This window comes from Physella acuta, unplaced genomic scaffold, assembly GCF_028476545.2.
Source record: "Physella acuta isolate Inbredline_101_S28 unplaced genomic scaffold, ASM2847654v3 ptg000211l, whole genome shotgun sequence".
Lineage (NCBI taxonomy): Eukaryota > Metazoa > Mollusca > Gastropoda > Physidae > Physella > Physella acuta.
This window is the reverse complement of record NW_026731730.1, coordinates 197,723-215,000: the sequence shown is the minus strand read 5'-3', so window position 1 is coordinate 215,000 and position 17,278 is coordinate 197,723. Positions and strand designations below refer to the sequence as shown.

The 17,278-nt window shown below is 36.5% G+C and overlaps 2 protein-coding genes across 9 annotated transcripts in view; both read left to right on the top strand.

Moving 5' to 3' along the window:
* The window catches only part of LOC131937464 (chymotrypsinogen A), a 69,582-nt gene that overhangs the window by 4,798 nt on the left and 47,506 nt on the right, over positions 1-17,278 (top strand). For 2 of the 6 annotated variants that reach the window (XM_059294931.1, XM_059294932.1), the window contains exons 2-3: positions 6,487-6,588; positions 7,401-8,458. The exons of 1 other annotated variant lie outside the window; for it this stretch is intronic. In XM_059294931.1, the coding sequence (XP_059150914.1) occupies positions 6,571-6,588; positions 7,401-8,270 (888 nt within the window). In that variant the 5' untranslated portion in view covers positions 6,487-6,570 and the 3' untranslated portion in view covers positions 8,271-8,458. Of the gene's footprint in view, positions 1-525; positions 1,538-6,486; positions 6,589-7,400; positions 8,459-17,278 lie in introns of those variants that run through there. 3 more of the 6 variants (XM_059294922.1, XM_059294921.1, XM_059294923.1) reach the window with 2 other exon arrangements.
* Positions 11,121-13,999, top strand: LOC131937470 (chymotrypsinogen A-like). Of its 3 annotated transcripts, none has more exons than XM_059294940.1 (3): positions 11,121-11,168; positions 12,028-12,129; positions 12,942-13,999. In XM_059294940.1, exons 2-3 carry the CDS (start codon positions 12,112-12,114, stop codon positions 13,809-13,811), a joined length of 888 nt encoding a protein of 295 aa, XP_059150923.1. In that variant the 5' UTR covers positions 11,121-11,168; positions 12,028-12,111; the 3' UTR covers positions 13,812-13,999. The 3 variants fall into 3 exon arrangements, with proteins under 3 accessions (XP_059150923.1, XP_059150922.1, XP_059150924.1); XM_059294939.1 differs by having other exon boundaries at positions 11,127-11,218; XM_059294941.1 differs by lacking the exon at positions 11,121-11,168 and adding an exon at positions 11,225-11,262.

Below are 17,278 nucleotides of genomic sequence, written 5' to 3'. Positions count from 1 at the left end.
CCCGAGTTCGATCATGGATGCAGAGGAAGCTGGAGAGCTGGAGACAGATCTAATCTAGAAGCGAAATTCTATAATCAAGTCGTTTTGTTGTGAAATTATCTTTGAAGGTGGTATTGTTATAACGATATTTCGCTCTTCGTCGGTATTAAAGTGACGTGATTTAGCATTACTTCGGTGTTTCAATGACGTTGTTTAGAGTTTAGTTGGCAGAGGTGCCGTTAAAGTGTATTTTATTACGTGTAAGTTGTGCATCTTTAAATAAAGTTAGTATAGACAAGAGACAATGGAGTGAAGCTTTAAAAAAAGCGGTTCAGCAATTAGTTTAATATTCAAACGTTTAGTTATCATTAAACTAATTGGTCGATTCAGTGACTTCGAACCAATATAGTCTTTACAGCGCCAAGACCAATTTTAATTGTCTGAAATCATTTCTCTCATCTTCATGACTTTCCATATGTAAATGTGCATGTTTAATTTCATTAAATATGTCCATGTCTTCATGTGGTTTTATTTTTTCCTTAACAGGCACTTGTTTTACTTTGTGTTGAGTCCACCCTAGCGGAATATTGCGCAATTAATCAATTGCCATTAGAGAAATACGAGCAAGAATATGACAATAGATACCCAAAAATACCTCTAAACAAGAACTTACCATCGCCGCCATTATTCAAACAAGGCGATTGTGGCGTGTCTAAAAACGACCAATCGAAGCAGATCGTCAACGGCAAAGATGCTCCAGTGAATGCTTGGCCCTGGCAAATTTGGTTTAGCTCGAGTTTAGGAACCTGTGGAGGATCTATCATACATCGTGAATGGATAATTACAGCTAGACACTGTGGTGAAGATGAAGTCAATGATGTCTACTATGGAAGCAACAGTCGCCAAAGGGCAAATAGGACAAAGACCAAAACACGTTTTCGCGCACGTGGTAATGGTAATGATATGGCGCTTTACAAACTTTCTTCACCGTTAACGTTTTCAGATTCCGTGCAGCCAATTTGTTTTCCGGAAGGCAACGTTTGGGACGCCTCGCCTTGTTTTGTCACAGGTTGGGGTCGCACATCATTTACTGCCGGTGGTTCACCTGACATTCTTCAGCAGTTGCGCATCAGAATAATCAATCAAGACATGTGCCAGGCTGGTCACTCATATAAAGACCTCAGTTATCGTGTAGGCCGTTATTTCTGCGTGGATAACGTGGAGTCAGCCAATGGAAAATACGCGGCATCTTACATTGGAGACTCTGGCGGACCCGTGAGCTGCTTAAAGAATGGACGTTACTACCTGGTTGGTATTGTCGCCCATTCAATAAAAATGGACGAAAAGGCAATGAAATTTTATGTTTCTGTGCCAAGTAACGCTCAGTGGATAGCTGACACTATTAATAAAAATTCGTAGGTACATTTTAAAGACTTTCGTGAATGATCGCTCTAATACAGCCTGCTTAATGATGAGATCACTAGTCTTTACCTGCATGATGATAATGTTACATTTCCATCCATTTATTCTACCAAAAAATAATAATTTAAAAGCGAAAATAAGTTAACCTTACCTTGAGACTAATTATTAAAGGTTTATATTCTACTTCGTTCTAAATATGTTTCCAATATTTTATTGATAATAGTTGAATATCTCGCTGTTTTGTTGTGGGTGAATTTGGTGAGCCGTCAACAACTTCACGGGGTTTATTGGGGTGTTTGATTACTAAGTTTTAGTTACAGGCTTATATATAGTGTTTGTCACTCGGCTGTCTGAGCTAGCTTAGAGATAAACTTATGATTGTCGTAAGAAATCTCTTATGAGGTGGTTGGCGTCACATCCCCTATTTTGTGTACTTTCCAGCTAAAAAAGTACTAGATATATTGTGTTACGAACTGAAAATTTAGAACAATTGCTAGCCGTGATCTGCCATGTTCATGCCAATAGAGATTTATTTGTGGCGAACAATGGTATCCAAACTAACAGTACAGCCCCCACCCAAAAAATAAATATGAAATAATGCTGTTTGGTTAATGCATAAATTCATGGGAACAAAACTTGTTCTATTTTGGGATGAGGTATAACGGTCGACAATGTATCAGCTGCAGAGTTATCCTCAGCAACATGTTGCATCCCAGGTCAAATGTTTATCAGAAACTCTGGCAGACTGGGAGCTTAGACCACTTCTTTAAGAAGCAGAGATTCAGAATCTGAAACAGTTTAGTGAATTTGTAAGACCAGCTCACTTCATCAGTTATATCACAATCTAATGGTAACGCCTTCAAGACACACATTCTCTTTTCCAAAAAGTCTCAGATGACGGGATAGCTAGCAAAAGAAAATGTATGAATACCATTACTATGTGGTCATACAATGATACAAGATAGTTTTAGTCTAGACCAGGGGTCTCCTAACTACGGCCTTCGACGGATTAAAAAAAAAAAGGAAATTTACGTGTATTCTGCCAAGATTAGCCGCCCGCCTACGTGGCCATTATGTTTTACCAAATTATAATCGAGGCGAACAGTAGTGTGTTATGTTTTCCAACAGATCACTACATTGCAAAACATTTTTGATAAACGTTTTTTGTAGCCAGGGCCGGTGCTACCCATAAGGCGAACTAGGCGGTAGCCTAGGGCGCTGTCCGTAGGGTGGCGCCAAAATGGGTTGGAAAAACAAATTGAAAGTTTGAGGGGGTGCAAATCAAAAGTTAAATGGGAGGGTGTGCAAATCAAAAGTTTGTCCCCGGGCGCCGGGAAGGGTCGTTACGCCTCTGATAATATTGGGGCACGAAAAAAATTGCGGGGGGGGGGGGTGGAGCGCTTTTAATAAGTTTTGCCTAGGGCGCTAAATAACCTGGCACCGGTACTGGTTGCAGCAGGCTAAGGAATTTTGCTCAGATAACTCAAAACAATTTTAAAAAGTAGATTTTGTTACTGGTCAGTTGTAGGTTAGATTAGCACAGGATAGAATAATCTAGAATTAGGGGAGAGTGCGTGTGTGGGTTGAGTTTACCCTAGAATATTGTTAACCCCGGTGTGTTTATGTATTGTTATCCCAAGGTCGAGTGCGGTATAAAAGCTGGAGTGAATGATTGTCAGGGATTAGTTGGTAGCAGTTAGGTCGAGGGCTACTCTGTAATGTGAATATGTGAGACCGAATAAACGTATAGAACGTAAACACGAGTCGTTCTTGAGTTGAAACTAACCAGGACGTAACAGCTTTGGTTGCAAATGCCATTGCCCGCCGTGACAAGGTCAGACGAGGGACGAATGATATGTCAGGTGAGAGAGAAATTACATGATCGGGTGAGGGACAAATGACATGGTCAGATAAGGGACAAATGACATGGTCAGGTGAGGGGAGAATGACATGGTCAGGTGAGAGACAAATGACCTGGTCAGGAGAAGACATTTTCTTTAAACCTCAACCCCTCTCGCCCCCCCCCCCCTCACCTGCCCTGGTTGAACGTTCAATTTGGCGCCCCCCCCCATATATATATATATATATATATATATATATATATATATATATATATATATATATATATATATATATATATATATATATATATATATATATATATATATATATATATATATCTAATATATAAAGCTCAGTTCTGTATGTAATGCATTTGTATGTCGTTGGAATTGTACGAATTTAAGTGTTAGAAAATTATCGTGCGCATTTGTCTAAATTTATGAGCTAAAAATTTACTATTGAAAGTGTTGGGAAATAATTTTCATTTTTCAAATTATAGTAATAATTGTCGGCATGTTCATTAAACACAAGTTTAAAAAAAAATATCATCTTTTACAAAAATTCTAATTATGTCTTTATTTAGTCCTATAGCACTTACTTCCCTTTGATAAATTAGGAAAAACACAATTACTTCCATTTATAAAACCATTGCATTCCGTGAAAATAATTTACTTTTTAATTACTTTGTTTTGGTGTTGGGAAAAAAAATAATTACATAATTAGCGGGGATTGATCAAGTGCAAATGTTGTAGGTATTTTACGGATAAGCTTGGAGTATTAAAATTGTTTATTAAATTGAAACAGACGCGTTCGTTTAAGTGAGTGCAAAAGACTGTGAATAAGTTGGGGTACTATAGTCGTTCATTAAGCTAAAACAGGTGATTCCGCCCCGGGCGTTTATGTTCGCGTTAGTGTTTTCTTTGTGTTTAGGTGGGTTTGCGTTAGTGGTTGCGTTTTGATTTGGTTCGTTTTTGTTCTTTCTTTTTTCGTTTTTGTTTGTGTTTTTTTTTTTTGGGTTTGTGTTTTTGGTTGGTTTTGCGTTTGGATTTGGTTTGTTTTCGTTTGCTTTTTCGTTGTTTTTTTTTTGTTGGTATTGGTGTTTGTGGTTGGGTTTGTTGTTAGGTTTTTGTTTTCGTTTGCTATTTTGTTTGTTTTTTCTTTGTGTTTGTATTGGTGGTTGTGGTTGGGTTTGTTGTTAGGTTTTTGTTTTCGTTTGTATTTGTAATTGTGTTAGCGTTATGTTTGCGTTTTGTTGTTTTTGGTTGGTTGTGGTTTGGGTGGGCAATGCCGGGTTTATGATGATTACTGAACACACAGGTAATGGTCTTTAACAGAAAGGTTTTTCACAGAAGCCAGAGCAGGGCCTGGCCGGGACGGCTAGTATATATATAATATTAAACCAGAAATACTAATTACAATATTTTTTTTACAACTGGGTTATTAGAAGCCTATTGATTTGAGTCCTGTTAAATTATAATAGAGACACTTAGCAAATGAAATAGATGAGGATTACTAAATCAAGAAATAATTTAATTTAATATTTAATTAGGTCTTTAAAAAATGTGCGTCCGGTGCTTTTTTTTCTAATCCCGCCACTGAATAGAAAAATGAGTTACCCAATAAATGAACATAAATATGTTGTGTATAGATAAGCGGAAAATTAGTACATTAACAGGAAAGTTAAATTGTCTTTTTAGAATCTAGAAAAATACTCAAAATTTGACAGAAATTGATATTTTACGTATATGTGAAATTTCGTTTATCTATGTGAACCATACTCAAGTTATAGGCTCTTGAAAAATTGAATATAGAATAAGATTCACTTCCGTTTATCGGAAATCACTGAAAAGTTTATACAAAAATAAAAATGTGATATAATACTTATATATGAAATTTCATCAACCTATGTGTTATGGTAACAAATTAACCTTTTGCCATTAACTTTGTGCGCAATTATTTTATTCTATTTAAAATTTAAAACATAATTAGAAATGCGCATAATATAGATGCGTATTTTTTAGCAAATGTGCACCATTCGGCACTTAAAATTTGAAAGAAAATTTTGTTGACTATCGGTTGCACTTGATTAATTTATATTGGTTTGTATTTAAACTTTAAATATAGAAAATTTAAAAATTCATTGTAACAGGTAAGGCATTGATTAAATGGGGATACAGTATATACGGCAAGAAGGTCATTTTATTGTATCATAGGAAATAGCTTCTCTTGCTTCGAAAATTTCAATCGGCAGCAGAAACAAACAAGTTTTAATATAATTTTAGAACTAGATTATAGATCTAGATCTAAATTTAAACATTTAAATCTAAATCTACCTTACCTTACCTTACCTTACCTTACCTAACCTAACCTAACCTAACCTAACCTAACCTTACCTTACTTTACCTTACTTTACCTTACTTTACCTTACTTTACCTTACTTTACCTTACTTTACCTTACTTTACCTTACTTTACCTTACTTTACCTTACTTTACCTTACTTTACCTTACTTTACCTTACTTTACCTTACTCTACCTTACTTTACCTTACTTTACCTTACTTTACCTTACTTTACCTTACTTCACCTTACTTTACCTTACCTTACCTTACTTTACTTTACTTTACCTTACCTTACCTTACCTTACCTTACCTTACCTTACCTTACCTTACCTTACCTTACCTTACCTTACCTTACCTTACCTTACCTTACCTGACCTTACCTTACCTTACCTTACCTTACCTTACCTGACCTGACCTTACCTTACCTTACCTTACCTTACCTTACCTTACCTTACCTTACCTTACCTTACCTTACCTTACCTTACCTTACCTTACCTTACCTTACCTTACCTTACCTTACCTTACCTTACCTTACCTTACCTTACCTTACCTTACCTTACCTTACCTTACCTTACCTTACCTTACCATTCCTTACCTTACCTTACCTTACCTTACCTTACCTTACCTTACCTTACCTTACCTTACCTTACCTTACCTTACCTTACCTTACCTTACCTTACCTTACCTTACCTTACCTTACCTTACCTTACCTTACCTTATCTTACCTTACCTTACCTTACCTTACCTTACCTTACCTTACCTTACCTTACCCAGCATGGCCGCACAAAACGTTACATATATTTATATATAATTTCGTATTTTATTAAGCAACGACCGTTATTCTGAAATGTCACAAAAGTTGCAGAATATGTTTAATAAGTTTCCTTTCATATTTCCATTGTTAGACAAGATATTAGTGAAACTGGAATATCAGCAAACAAGATGATCAGATACGGCAGAGTAAAGCCATCCTATTATGATTGTAAGAAATGAAAGAACTTTTTTGGGTAAATTTTGTTTTCATATTTTCATTTAGGATAAAGATGTATCGTGTGGGATGAATGTGTTTTCAGGAATCAAACGCTTGCATTTTGAAAGAATTAAAATTGTCTTTAAAGCCCACAAATAATGTTCTTCTTAACATGTTCCATTTTATGTTCTCTGTTATGTCAGTCTTAGAGCAAATGTAGATGTATAAATATAAAATACAGCTTCAAATGTGTAAAGAAATATTAATAAGTTAGGTGTCGGCGTGGTCAGGTCGGTAAAGCCCGTGATTGCTAAATATGTAAGTCCCGAGTTCGATCATGGAAGCAAAGGAAGCTGGAGAGCTGGAGACAGATCTAATCTAGAAGCGAAATTCTATAATCAAGTCGTTTTGTTGTGAAATTATCTTTGAAGGTGGTATTGTTATAACGATATTTCGCTCTTCGTTGGTATTATAGTGACGTGATTTAGCATTACTTCGGTGTTTCAATGACGTTGTTTAGAGTTTAGTTGGCAGAGGTGCAGTTAAAGTGTATTTTATTACGTGTAAGATGTGCATCTTTAAATAAAGTTAGTATAGACAAGAGACAATTGAGTGAAGCTTTAAAAAAAGCGGTTCAGCAATTAGTTTAATATTCAAACGTTTAGTTATCATTAAACTAATTGGTCGATTCAGTGACTTCAAACCAATATAGTCTTTTCAGCGCCAAGACCAATTTTATTTGTCTGAAATCATTTCTCTCATCTTCATGACTTTCCATATGTGAATTTGCATGTTTAATTTCATCAAATATGTCCATGTCTTCATGTGGTTTTATTTTTTCCTCAACAGGCATTTGTATTACTTTGTGTTGAGTTCACCCTAGCGGAATATTGCGCAATTAATCAATTGCCATTAGAGAAATACGAGCAAGAATATGACACTAGATACCCAAAAATACCTGTAAACAAGAACTTACCATCGCCGCCATTATTCAAACAAGGCGATTGTGGCATGTCTAAAAACGACCAATCGAAGCAGATCGTCAACGGCAAAGATGCTCCAGTGAATGCCTGGCCCTGGCAAATTTGGTTTAGCTCGAGTTTAGGAACCTGTGGAGGATCTATCATACATCGTGAATGGATAATTACAGCTAGCCACTGTGGTGAAGATGAAGTCAATGATGTCTACTATGGAAGCAACAGTCGCCAAAGGGCAAATAGGACAAAGACCAAAACACGTTTTCGCGCACGTAATGGTAATGATATGGCGCTTTACAAACTTTCTTCACCGTTAACGTTTTCAGATTCCGTGCAGCCAATTTGTTTTCCGGAAGGCAACGTTTGGGACGCCTCGCCTTGTTTTGTCACAGGTTGGGGTGACACGTCATTTAGTGGCAGTGCAACTCCGGACATTCTTCAGCAGTTGCGCATCAGAATAATCAATCAAGACATGTGCCAGGCTGGTCACTCATATAAAGACCTCAGTTATCGTGTAGGCCGTTATTTCTGCGTGGATAACGTGGAGTCAGCCAATGGAAAATACGCGGCATCTTACATTGGAGACTCTGGCGGACCCGTGAGCTGCTTAAAGAATGGACGTTACTACCTGGTTGGTATTGTCGCCCATTCAATAAAAATGGACGAAAAGGCAATGAAATTTTATGTTTCTGTGCCAAGTAACGCTCAGTGGATAGCTGACACTATTAATAAAAATTCGTAGGTACATTTTAAAGACTTTCGTGAATGATCGCTCTAATACAGCCTGCTTAATGATGAGATCACTAGTCTTTACCTGCATGATGATGATGTTACATTTCCATCCATTTATTCTACCAAAAAATAATTAATTAAAAGCGAAAATAAGTTAACCTTACCTTGAGACTAATTATTAAAGGTTTATATTCTACTTCGTTCTAAATATGTTTCCAATATTTTATTGATAATAGTTGAATATCTCGCTGTTTTGTTGTGGGTGAATTTGGTGAGCCGTCAACAACTTCACGGGGTTTATTGGGGTGTTTGATTACTAAGTTTTAGTTACAGGCTTATATATAGTGTTTGTCACTCGGCTGTCTGAGCTAGCTTAGAGATAAACTTATGATTGTCGTAAGAAATCTCTTATGAGGTGGTTGGCGTCACATCCCCTATTTTGTGTACTTTCCAGCTAAAAAAGTACTAGATATATTGTGTTTCGAACTGAAAATTTAGAACAATTGCTAGCCGTGATCTGCCATGTTCATGCCAATAGAGATTTATTTGTGGCAAACAATGGTATCCAAAGTAACATACAGCCCTCACCAAAAAAAAATGTTTAGAACTATGTAGGCTGTACTCTCTTGAAATAATTCTGTTTGGTTAATGCATAAATTCATGGGAACAAAACTTGTTCTAAGGTGGGATGAGGTATAACGGTCAACAATGTATCAGCTGCAGAGTTATCCTCAGCAACATGTTGCATCCCAGGTCAAATGTTTATCAGAAACTCTGGCATACTGGGAGCTTAGACCACCTCTTTAAGAAGCAGAGATTCAGAATCTGAAAAAGTTTAGTGAAATTGTAAGACCAGCTCACTTCATCAGTTATATCACAATCTAATGGTAACGCCTTCAAGACACACATTCTCTTTTCCAAAAAGTCTCAGATGACGGGATAGCTAGCAAAAGAAAATGTATGAATACCATTACTATGTGGTCATACAATGATACAAGATAGTTTTAGTCTAGACCAGGGGTCTCCTAACTACGGCCTTCGACGGATTAAAAAAAAAAGGAAATTTACGTGTATCCTGCCAAGATTAGCCGCCCGCCTACGTGGCCATTATGTTTTACCAAATTATAATCGAGGCGCACAGTAGTGTGTTATGTTTTCCAACAGATCACTACATTGCAAAACATTTTTGATAAACGTTTTTTGTAGCCAGGGCCGGTGCTACCCATAAGGCGAACTAGGCGGTAGCCTAGGGCGCTGTCCGTAGGGTGGCGCCAAAATGGGTTGGAAAAACAAATTGAAAGTTTGAGGGGGTGCAAATCAAAAGTTAAATGGGAGGGTGTGCAAATCAAAAGTTTGTCCCCGGGCGCCGGGAAGGGTCGTTACGCCTCTGATAATATTGGGGCACGAAAAAAATTGCGGGGGGGGGGGGGGGGGTGGAGCGCTTTTAATAAGTTTTGCCTAGGGCGCTAAATAACCTGGCACCGGTACTGGTTGCAGCAGGCTAAGGAATTTTGCTCAGATAACTCAAAACAATTTTAAAAAGTAGATTTTGTTACTGGTCAGTTGTAGGTTAGATTAGCACAGGATAGAATAATCTAGAATTAGGGGAGAGTGCGTGTGTGGGTTGAGTTTACCCTAGAATATTGTTAACCCCGGTGTGTTTATGTATTGTTATCCCAAGGTCGAGTGCGGTATAAAAGCTGGAGTGAATGATTGTCAGGGATTAGTTGGTAGCAGTTAGGTCGAGGGCTACTCTGTAATGTGAATATGTGAGACCGAATAAACGTATTGAACGTAAACACGAGTCGTTCTTGAGTTGAAACTAACCAGGACGTAACAGCTTTGGTTGCAAATGCCATTGCCCGCCGTGACAAGGTCAGACGAGGGACGAATGATATGTCAGGTGAGAGAGAAATTACATGATCGGGTGAGGGACAAATGACATGGTCAGATAAGGGACAAATGACATGGTCAGGTGAGGGGAGAATGACATGGTCAGGTGAGAGACAAATGACCTGGTCAGGAGAAGACATTTTCTTTAAACCTCAACCCCTCTCGCCCCCCCCTCACCTGCCCTGGTTGAACGTTCAATTTGGCGCCCCCCCCCATATATATATATATATATATATATATATATATATATATATATATATATATATATATATATATATATATATATAAATATATATATATATATATAATATTAAACCAGAAATACTAATTACAATATTTTTTTTACAACTGGGTTATTAGAAGCCTATTGATTTGAGTCCTGTTAAATTATAATAGAGACACTTAGCAAATGAAATAGATGAGGATTACTAAATCAAGAAATAATTTAATTTAATATTTAATTAGGTCTTTAAAAAATGTGCGTCCGGTGCTTTTTTTTCTAATCCCGCCACTGAATAGAAAAATGAGTTACCCAATAAATGAACATAAATATGTTGTGTATAGATAAGCGGAAAATTAGTACATTAACAGGAAAGTTAAATTGTCTTTTTAGAATCTAGAAAAATACTCAAAATTTGACAGAATTTGATATTTTACGTATATGTGAAATTTCGTTTATCTATGTGAACCATACTCAAGTTATAGGCTCTTGAAAAATTGAATATAGAATAAGATTCACTTCCGTTTATCGGAAATCACTGAAAAGTTTATACAAAAATAAAAATGTGATATAATACTTATATATGAAATTTCATCAACCTATGTGTTATGGTAACAAATTAACCTTTTGCCATTAACTTTGTGCGCAATTATTTTATTCTATTTAAAATTTAAAACATAATTAGACATGCGCATAATATAGATGCGTATTTTTTAGCAAATGTGCACCATTCGGCACTTAAAATTTGAAAGAAAATTTTGTTGACTATCGGTTGCACTTGATTAATTTATATTGGTTTGTATTTAAACTTTAAATATAGAAAATTTAAAAATTCATTGTAACAGGTAAGGCATTGATTAAATGGGGATACAGTATATACGGCAAGAAGGTCATTTTATTGTATCATAGGAAATAGCTTCTCTTGCTTCGAAAATTGCAATCGGCAGCAGAAACAAACAAGTTTTAATATAATTTTAGAACTAGATTATAGATCTAGATCTAAATTTAAACATTTAAATCTAAATCTACCTTACCTTACCTTACCTTACCTTACCTAACCTAACCTTACCTTACTTTACCTTACTTTACCTTACTTTATCTTACTTTACCTTACTTTACCTTACTTTACCTTACTTTACCTTACTTTACCTTACTTTACCTTACTTTACCTTACTTTACCTTACTTTACCTTACTTTACCTTACTTTACCTTACTTTACCTTAATTCACCTTACTTTACCTTACCTTACTTTACTTTACCTTACCTTACCTTACCTTACCTTACCTTACCTTACCTTACCTTACCTTACCTTACCTTACCTTACCTGACCTTACCTTACCTTACCTTACCTTACCTTACCTTACCTTACCTTACCTTACCTTACCTTACCTTACCTTACCTTACCTTACCTTACCTTACCTTACCTTACCTTATCTTACCTTACCTTACCTTACCTTACCTTACCTTACCTTACCTTACCTTACCTTACCTTACCTTACCTTACCTTACCTTACCTTACCCAGCATGGCCGCACAAAACGTTACATATATTTATATATAATTTCGTATTTTATTAAGCAACGACCGTTATTCTGAAATGTCACAAAAGTTGCAGAATATGTTTAATAAGTTTCCTTTCATATTTCCATTGTTAGACAAGATATTAGTGAAACTGGAATATCAGCAAACAAGATGATCAGATACGGCAGAGTAAAGCCATCCTATTATGATTGTAAGAAATGAAAGAACTTTTTTGGGTAAATTTTGTTTTCATATTTTCATTTAGGATAAAGATGTATCGTGTGGGATGAATGTGTTTTTAGGAATCAAACGCTTGCATTTTGAAAGAATTAAAATTGTCTTTAAAGCCCACAAATAATGTTCTTCTTAACATGTTCCATTTTATGTTCTCTGTTATGTCAGTCTTAGAGCAAATGTAGATGTATAAATATAAAATACAGCTTCAAATGTGTAAAGAAATATTAATAAGTTAGGTGTCGGCGTGGTCAGGTCGGTAAAGCCCGTGATTGCTAAATATGTAAGTCCCGAGTTCGATCATGGAAGCAAAGGAAGCTGGAGAGCTGGAGACAGATCTAATCTAGAAGCGAAATTCTATAATCAAGTCGTTTTGTTGTGAAATTATCTTTGAAGGTGGTATTGTTATAACGATATTTCGCTCTTCGTTGGTATTATAGTGACGTGATTTAGCATTACTTCGGTGTTTCAATGACGTTGTTTAGAGTTTAGTTGGCAGAGGTGCAGTTAAAGTGTATTTTATTACGTGTAAGATGTGCATCTTTAAATAAAGTTAGTATAGACAAGAGACAATTGAGTGAAGCTTTAAAAAAAGCGGTTCAGCAATTAGTTTAATATTCAAACGTTTAGTTATCATTAAACTAATTGGTCGATTCAGTGACTTCAAACCAATATAGTCTTTTCAGCGCCAAGACCAATTTTATTTGTCTGAAATCATTTCTCTCATCTTCATGACTTTCCATATGTGAATTTGCATGTTTAATTTCATCAAATATGTCCATGTCTTCATGTGGTTTTATTTTTTCCTCAACAGGCATTTGTATTACTTTGTGTTGAGTTCACCCTAGCGGAATATTGCGCAATTAATCAATTGCCATTAGAGAAATACGAGCAAGAATATGACACTAGATACCCAAAAATACCTGTAAACAAGAACTTACCATCGCCGCCATTATTCAAACAAGGCGATTGTGGCATGTCTAAAAACGACCAATCGAAGCAGATCGTCAACGGCAAAGATGCTCCAGTGAATGCCTGGCCCTGGCAAATTTGGTTTAGCTCGAGTTTAGGAACCTGTGGAGGATCTATCATACATCGTGAATGGATAATTACAGCTAGCCACTGTGGTGAAGATGAAGTCAATGATGTCTACTATGGAAGCAACAGTCGCCAAAGGGCAAATAGGACAAAGACCAAAACACGTTTTCGCGCACGTAATGGTAATGATATGGCGCTTTACAAACTTTCTTCACCGTTAACGTTTTCAGATTCCGTGCAGCCAATTTGTTTTCCGGAAGGCAACGTTTGGGACGCCTCGCCTTGTTTTGTCACAGGTTGGGGTGACACGTCATTTAGTGGCAGTGCAACTCCGGACATTCTTCAGCAGTTGCGCATCAGAATAATCAACCAAGACATGTGCCAGGCTGGTCACTCATTTAAAGACGAAAGTTATAATGTAGGTCGTTATTTCTGCGTGGATAACGTGGAGTCAGCCAATGGAAAATACGCGGCATCTTACATTGGAGACTCTGGCGGACCCGTGAGCTGCTTAAAGAATGGACGTTACTACCTGGTTGGTATTGTCGCCCATTCAATAAAAATGGACGAAAAGGCAATGAAATTTTATGTTTCTGTGCCAAGTAACGCTCAGTGGATAGCTGACACTATTAATAAAAATTCGTAGGTACATTTTAAAGACTTTCGTGAATGATCGCTCTAATACAGCCTGCTTAATGATGAGATCACTAGTCTTTACCTGCATGATGATGATGTTACATTTCCATCCATTTATTCTACCAAAAAATAATTAATTAAAAGCGAAAATAAGTTAACCTTACCTTGAGACTAATTATTAAAGGTTTATATTCTACTTCGTTCTAAATATGTTTCCAATATTTTATTGATAATAGTTGAATATCTCGCTGTTTTGTTGTGGGTGAATTTGGTGAGCCGTCAACAACTTCACGGGGTTTATTGGGGTGTTTGATTACTAAGTTTTAGTTACAGGCTTATATATAGTGTTTGTCACTCGGCTGTCTGAGCTAGCTTAGAGATAAACTTATGATTGTCGTAAGAAATCTCTTATGAGGTGGTTGGCGTCACATCCCCTATTTTGTGTACTTTCCAGCTAAAAAAGTACTAGATATATTGTGTTTCGAACTGAAAATTTAGAACAATTGCTAGCCGTGATCTGCCATGTTCATGCCAATAGAGATTTATTTGTGGCGAACAATGGTATCCAAAGTAACATACAGCCCTCACCAAAAAAAAAATGTTTAGAACTATGTAAGCTTCACTCTCTTGAAATAATTCTGTTTGGTTAATGCATAAATTCATGGGAACAAAACTTGTTCTATTTTGGGATGAGGTATAATGGTCGACAATGTATCAGCTGCAGAGTTATCCTCAGCAACATATTGCATCACAGGTCAAATGTTTATCTGAAACTTTGGCAGACTGGGAGCTTAGACCACTTCTTTAAAAAGCAGAGATTCAGAATCTGAAACAGTTTAGTGAAATAGTAAGAGCAGCTCACTTCATCAGTTATATCACAATCTAATGGTAACGCCTTCAAGACACACATTCTCTTTTCCAAAAAGTCTCAGATGACGGGATAGCTAGCAAAAGAAAATGTATGAATACCATTACTATGTGGTCATACAATGATACAAGATAGTTTTAGTCTAGACCAGGGGTCTCCTAACTACGGCCTTCGACGGATTAAAAAAAAAAAGGAAATTTACGTGTATCCTGCCAAGATTAGCCGCCCGCCTACGTGGCCATTATGTTTTACCAAATTATAATCGAGGCGCACAGTAGTGTGTTATGTTTTCCAACAGATCACTACATTGCAAAACATTTTTGATAAACGTTTTTTGTAGCCAGGGCCGGTGCTACCCATAAGGCGAACTAGGCGGTAGCCTAGGGCGCTGTCCGTAGGGTGGCGCCAAAATGGGTTGGAAAAACAAATTGAAAGTTTGAGGGGGTGCAAATCAAAAGTTAAATGGGAGGGTGTGCAAATCAAAAGTTTGTCCCCGGGCGCCGGGAAGGGTCGTTACGCCTCTGATAATATTGGGGCACGAAAAAAATTGCGGGGGGGGGGGGGGGGGGGTGGAGCGCTTTTAATAAGTTTTGCCTAGGGCGCTAAATAACCTGGCACTGGTACTGGTTGCAGCAGGCTAAGGAATTTTGCTCAGATAACTCAAAACAATTTTAAAAAGTAGATTTTGTTACTGGTCAGTTGTAGGTTAGATTAGCACAGGATAGAATAATCTAGAATTAGGGGAGAGTGCGTGTGTGGGTTGAGTTTACCCTAGAATATTGTTAACCCCGGTGTGTTTATGTATTGTTATCCCAAGGTCGAGTGCGGTATAAAAGTTGGAGTGAATGATTGTCAGGGATTAGTTGGTAGCAGTTAGGTCGAGGGCTACTCTGTAATGTGAATATGTGAGACCGAATAAACGTATTGAACGTAAACACGAGTCGTTCTTGAGTTGAAACTAACCAGGACGTAACAGCTTTGGTTGCAAATGCCATTGCCCGCCGTGACAAGGTCAGACGAGGGACGAATGATATGTCAGGTGAGAGAGAAATTACATGATCGGGTGAAGGACAAATGACATGGTCAGATAAGGGACAAATGACATGGTCAGGTGAGGGGAGAATGACATGGTCAGGTGAGAGACAAATGACCTGGTCAGGAGAAGACATTTTCTTTAAACCTCAACCCCTCTCGCCCCCCCCCCCCTCACCTGCCCTGGTTGAACGTTCAATTTGGCGCCCCCCCCCCCCATATATATATATATATATATATATATATATATATTTATATATATATATATATATATATATATATATATATATATATATATATATATATATATATATATATAATATATAAAGCTCAGTTCTGTATGTAATGCATTTGTATGTCGTTGGAATTGTACGAATTTAAGTGTTAGAAAATTATCGTGCGCATTTGTCTAAATTTATGAGCTAAAAATTTACTATTGAAAGTGTTGGGAAATAATTTTCATTTTTCAAATTATAGTAATAATTGTCGGCATGTTCATTAAACACAAGTTTAAAAAAAAATATCATCTTTTAGAAAAATTCTAATTATGTCTTTATTTAGTCCTATAGCACTTACTTCCCTTTGATAAATTAGGAAAAACACAATTACTTCCCTTTATAAAACCATTGCATTCCGTGAAAATAATTTACTTTTTAATTACTTTGTTTTGGTGTTGGGAAAAAAAATAATTACATAATTAGCGGGGATTGATCAAGTGCAAATGTTGTAGGTATTTTACGGATAAGCTTGGAGTATTAAAATTGTTTATTAAATTGAAACAGGCGCGTTCGTTTAAGTGAGTGCAAAAGACTGTGAATAAGTTGGGGTACTATAGTCGTTCATTAAGCTAAAACAGGTGATTCCGCCCCGGGCGTTTATGTTCGCGTTAGTGTTTTCTTTGTGTTTAGGTGGGTTTGCGTTAGTGGTTGCGTTTTGATTTGGTTCGTTTTTGTTCTTTCTTTTTTCGTTTTTGTTTGTGTTTTTTTTTTTGGGTTTGTGTTTTTGGTTGGTTTTGCGTTTGGATTTGGTTTGTTTTCGTTTGCTTTTTCGTTGTTTTTTTTTGTTGGTATTGGTGTTTGTGGTTGGGTTTGTTGTTAGGTTTTTGTTTTCGTTTGCTTTTTTGTTTGTTTTTTCTTTGTGTTTGTATTGGTGGTTGTGGTTGGGTTTGTTGTTAGGTTTTTGTTTTCGTTTGTATTTGTAATTGTGTTAGCGTTATGTTTGCGTTTTGTTGTTTTTGGTTGGTTGTGGTTTGGGTGGGCAATGCCGGGTTTAGGATGATTACTGAACACACAGGTAATGGTCTTTAACAGAAAGGTTTTTCACAGAAGCCAGAGCAGGGCCTGGCCGGGACGGCTAGTATATATATAATATTAAACCAGAAATACTAATTACAATATTTTTTTTACAACTGGGTTATTAGAAGCCTATTGATTTGAGTCCTGTTAAATTATAATAGAGACACTTAGCAAATGAAATAGATGAGGATTACTAAATCAAGAAATAATTTAATTTAATATTTAATTAGGTCTTTAAAAAATGTGCGTCCGGTGCTTTTTTTTCTAATCCCGCCACTGAAT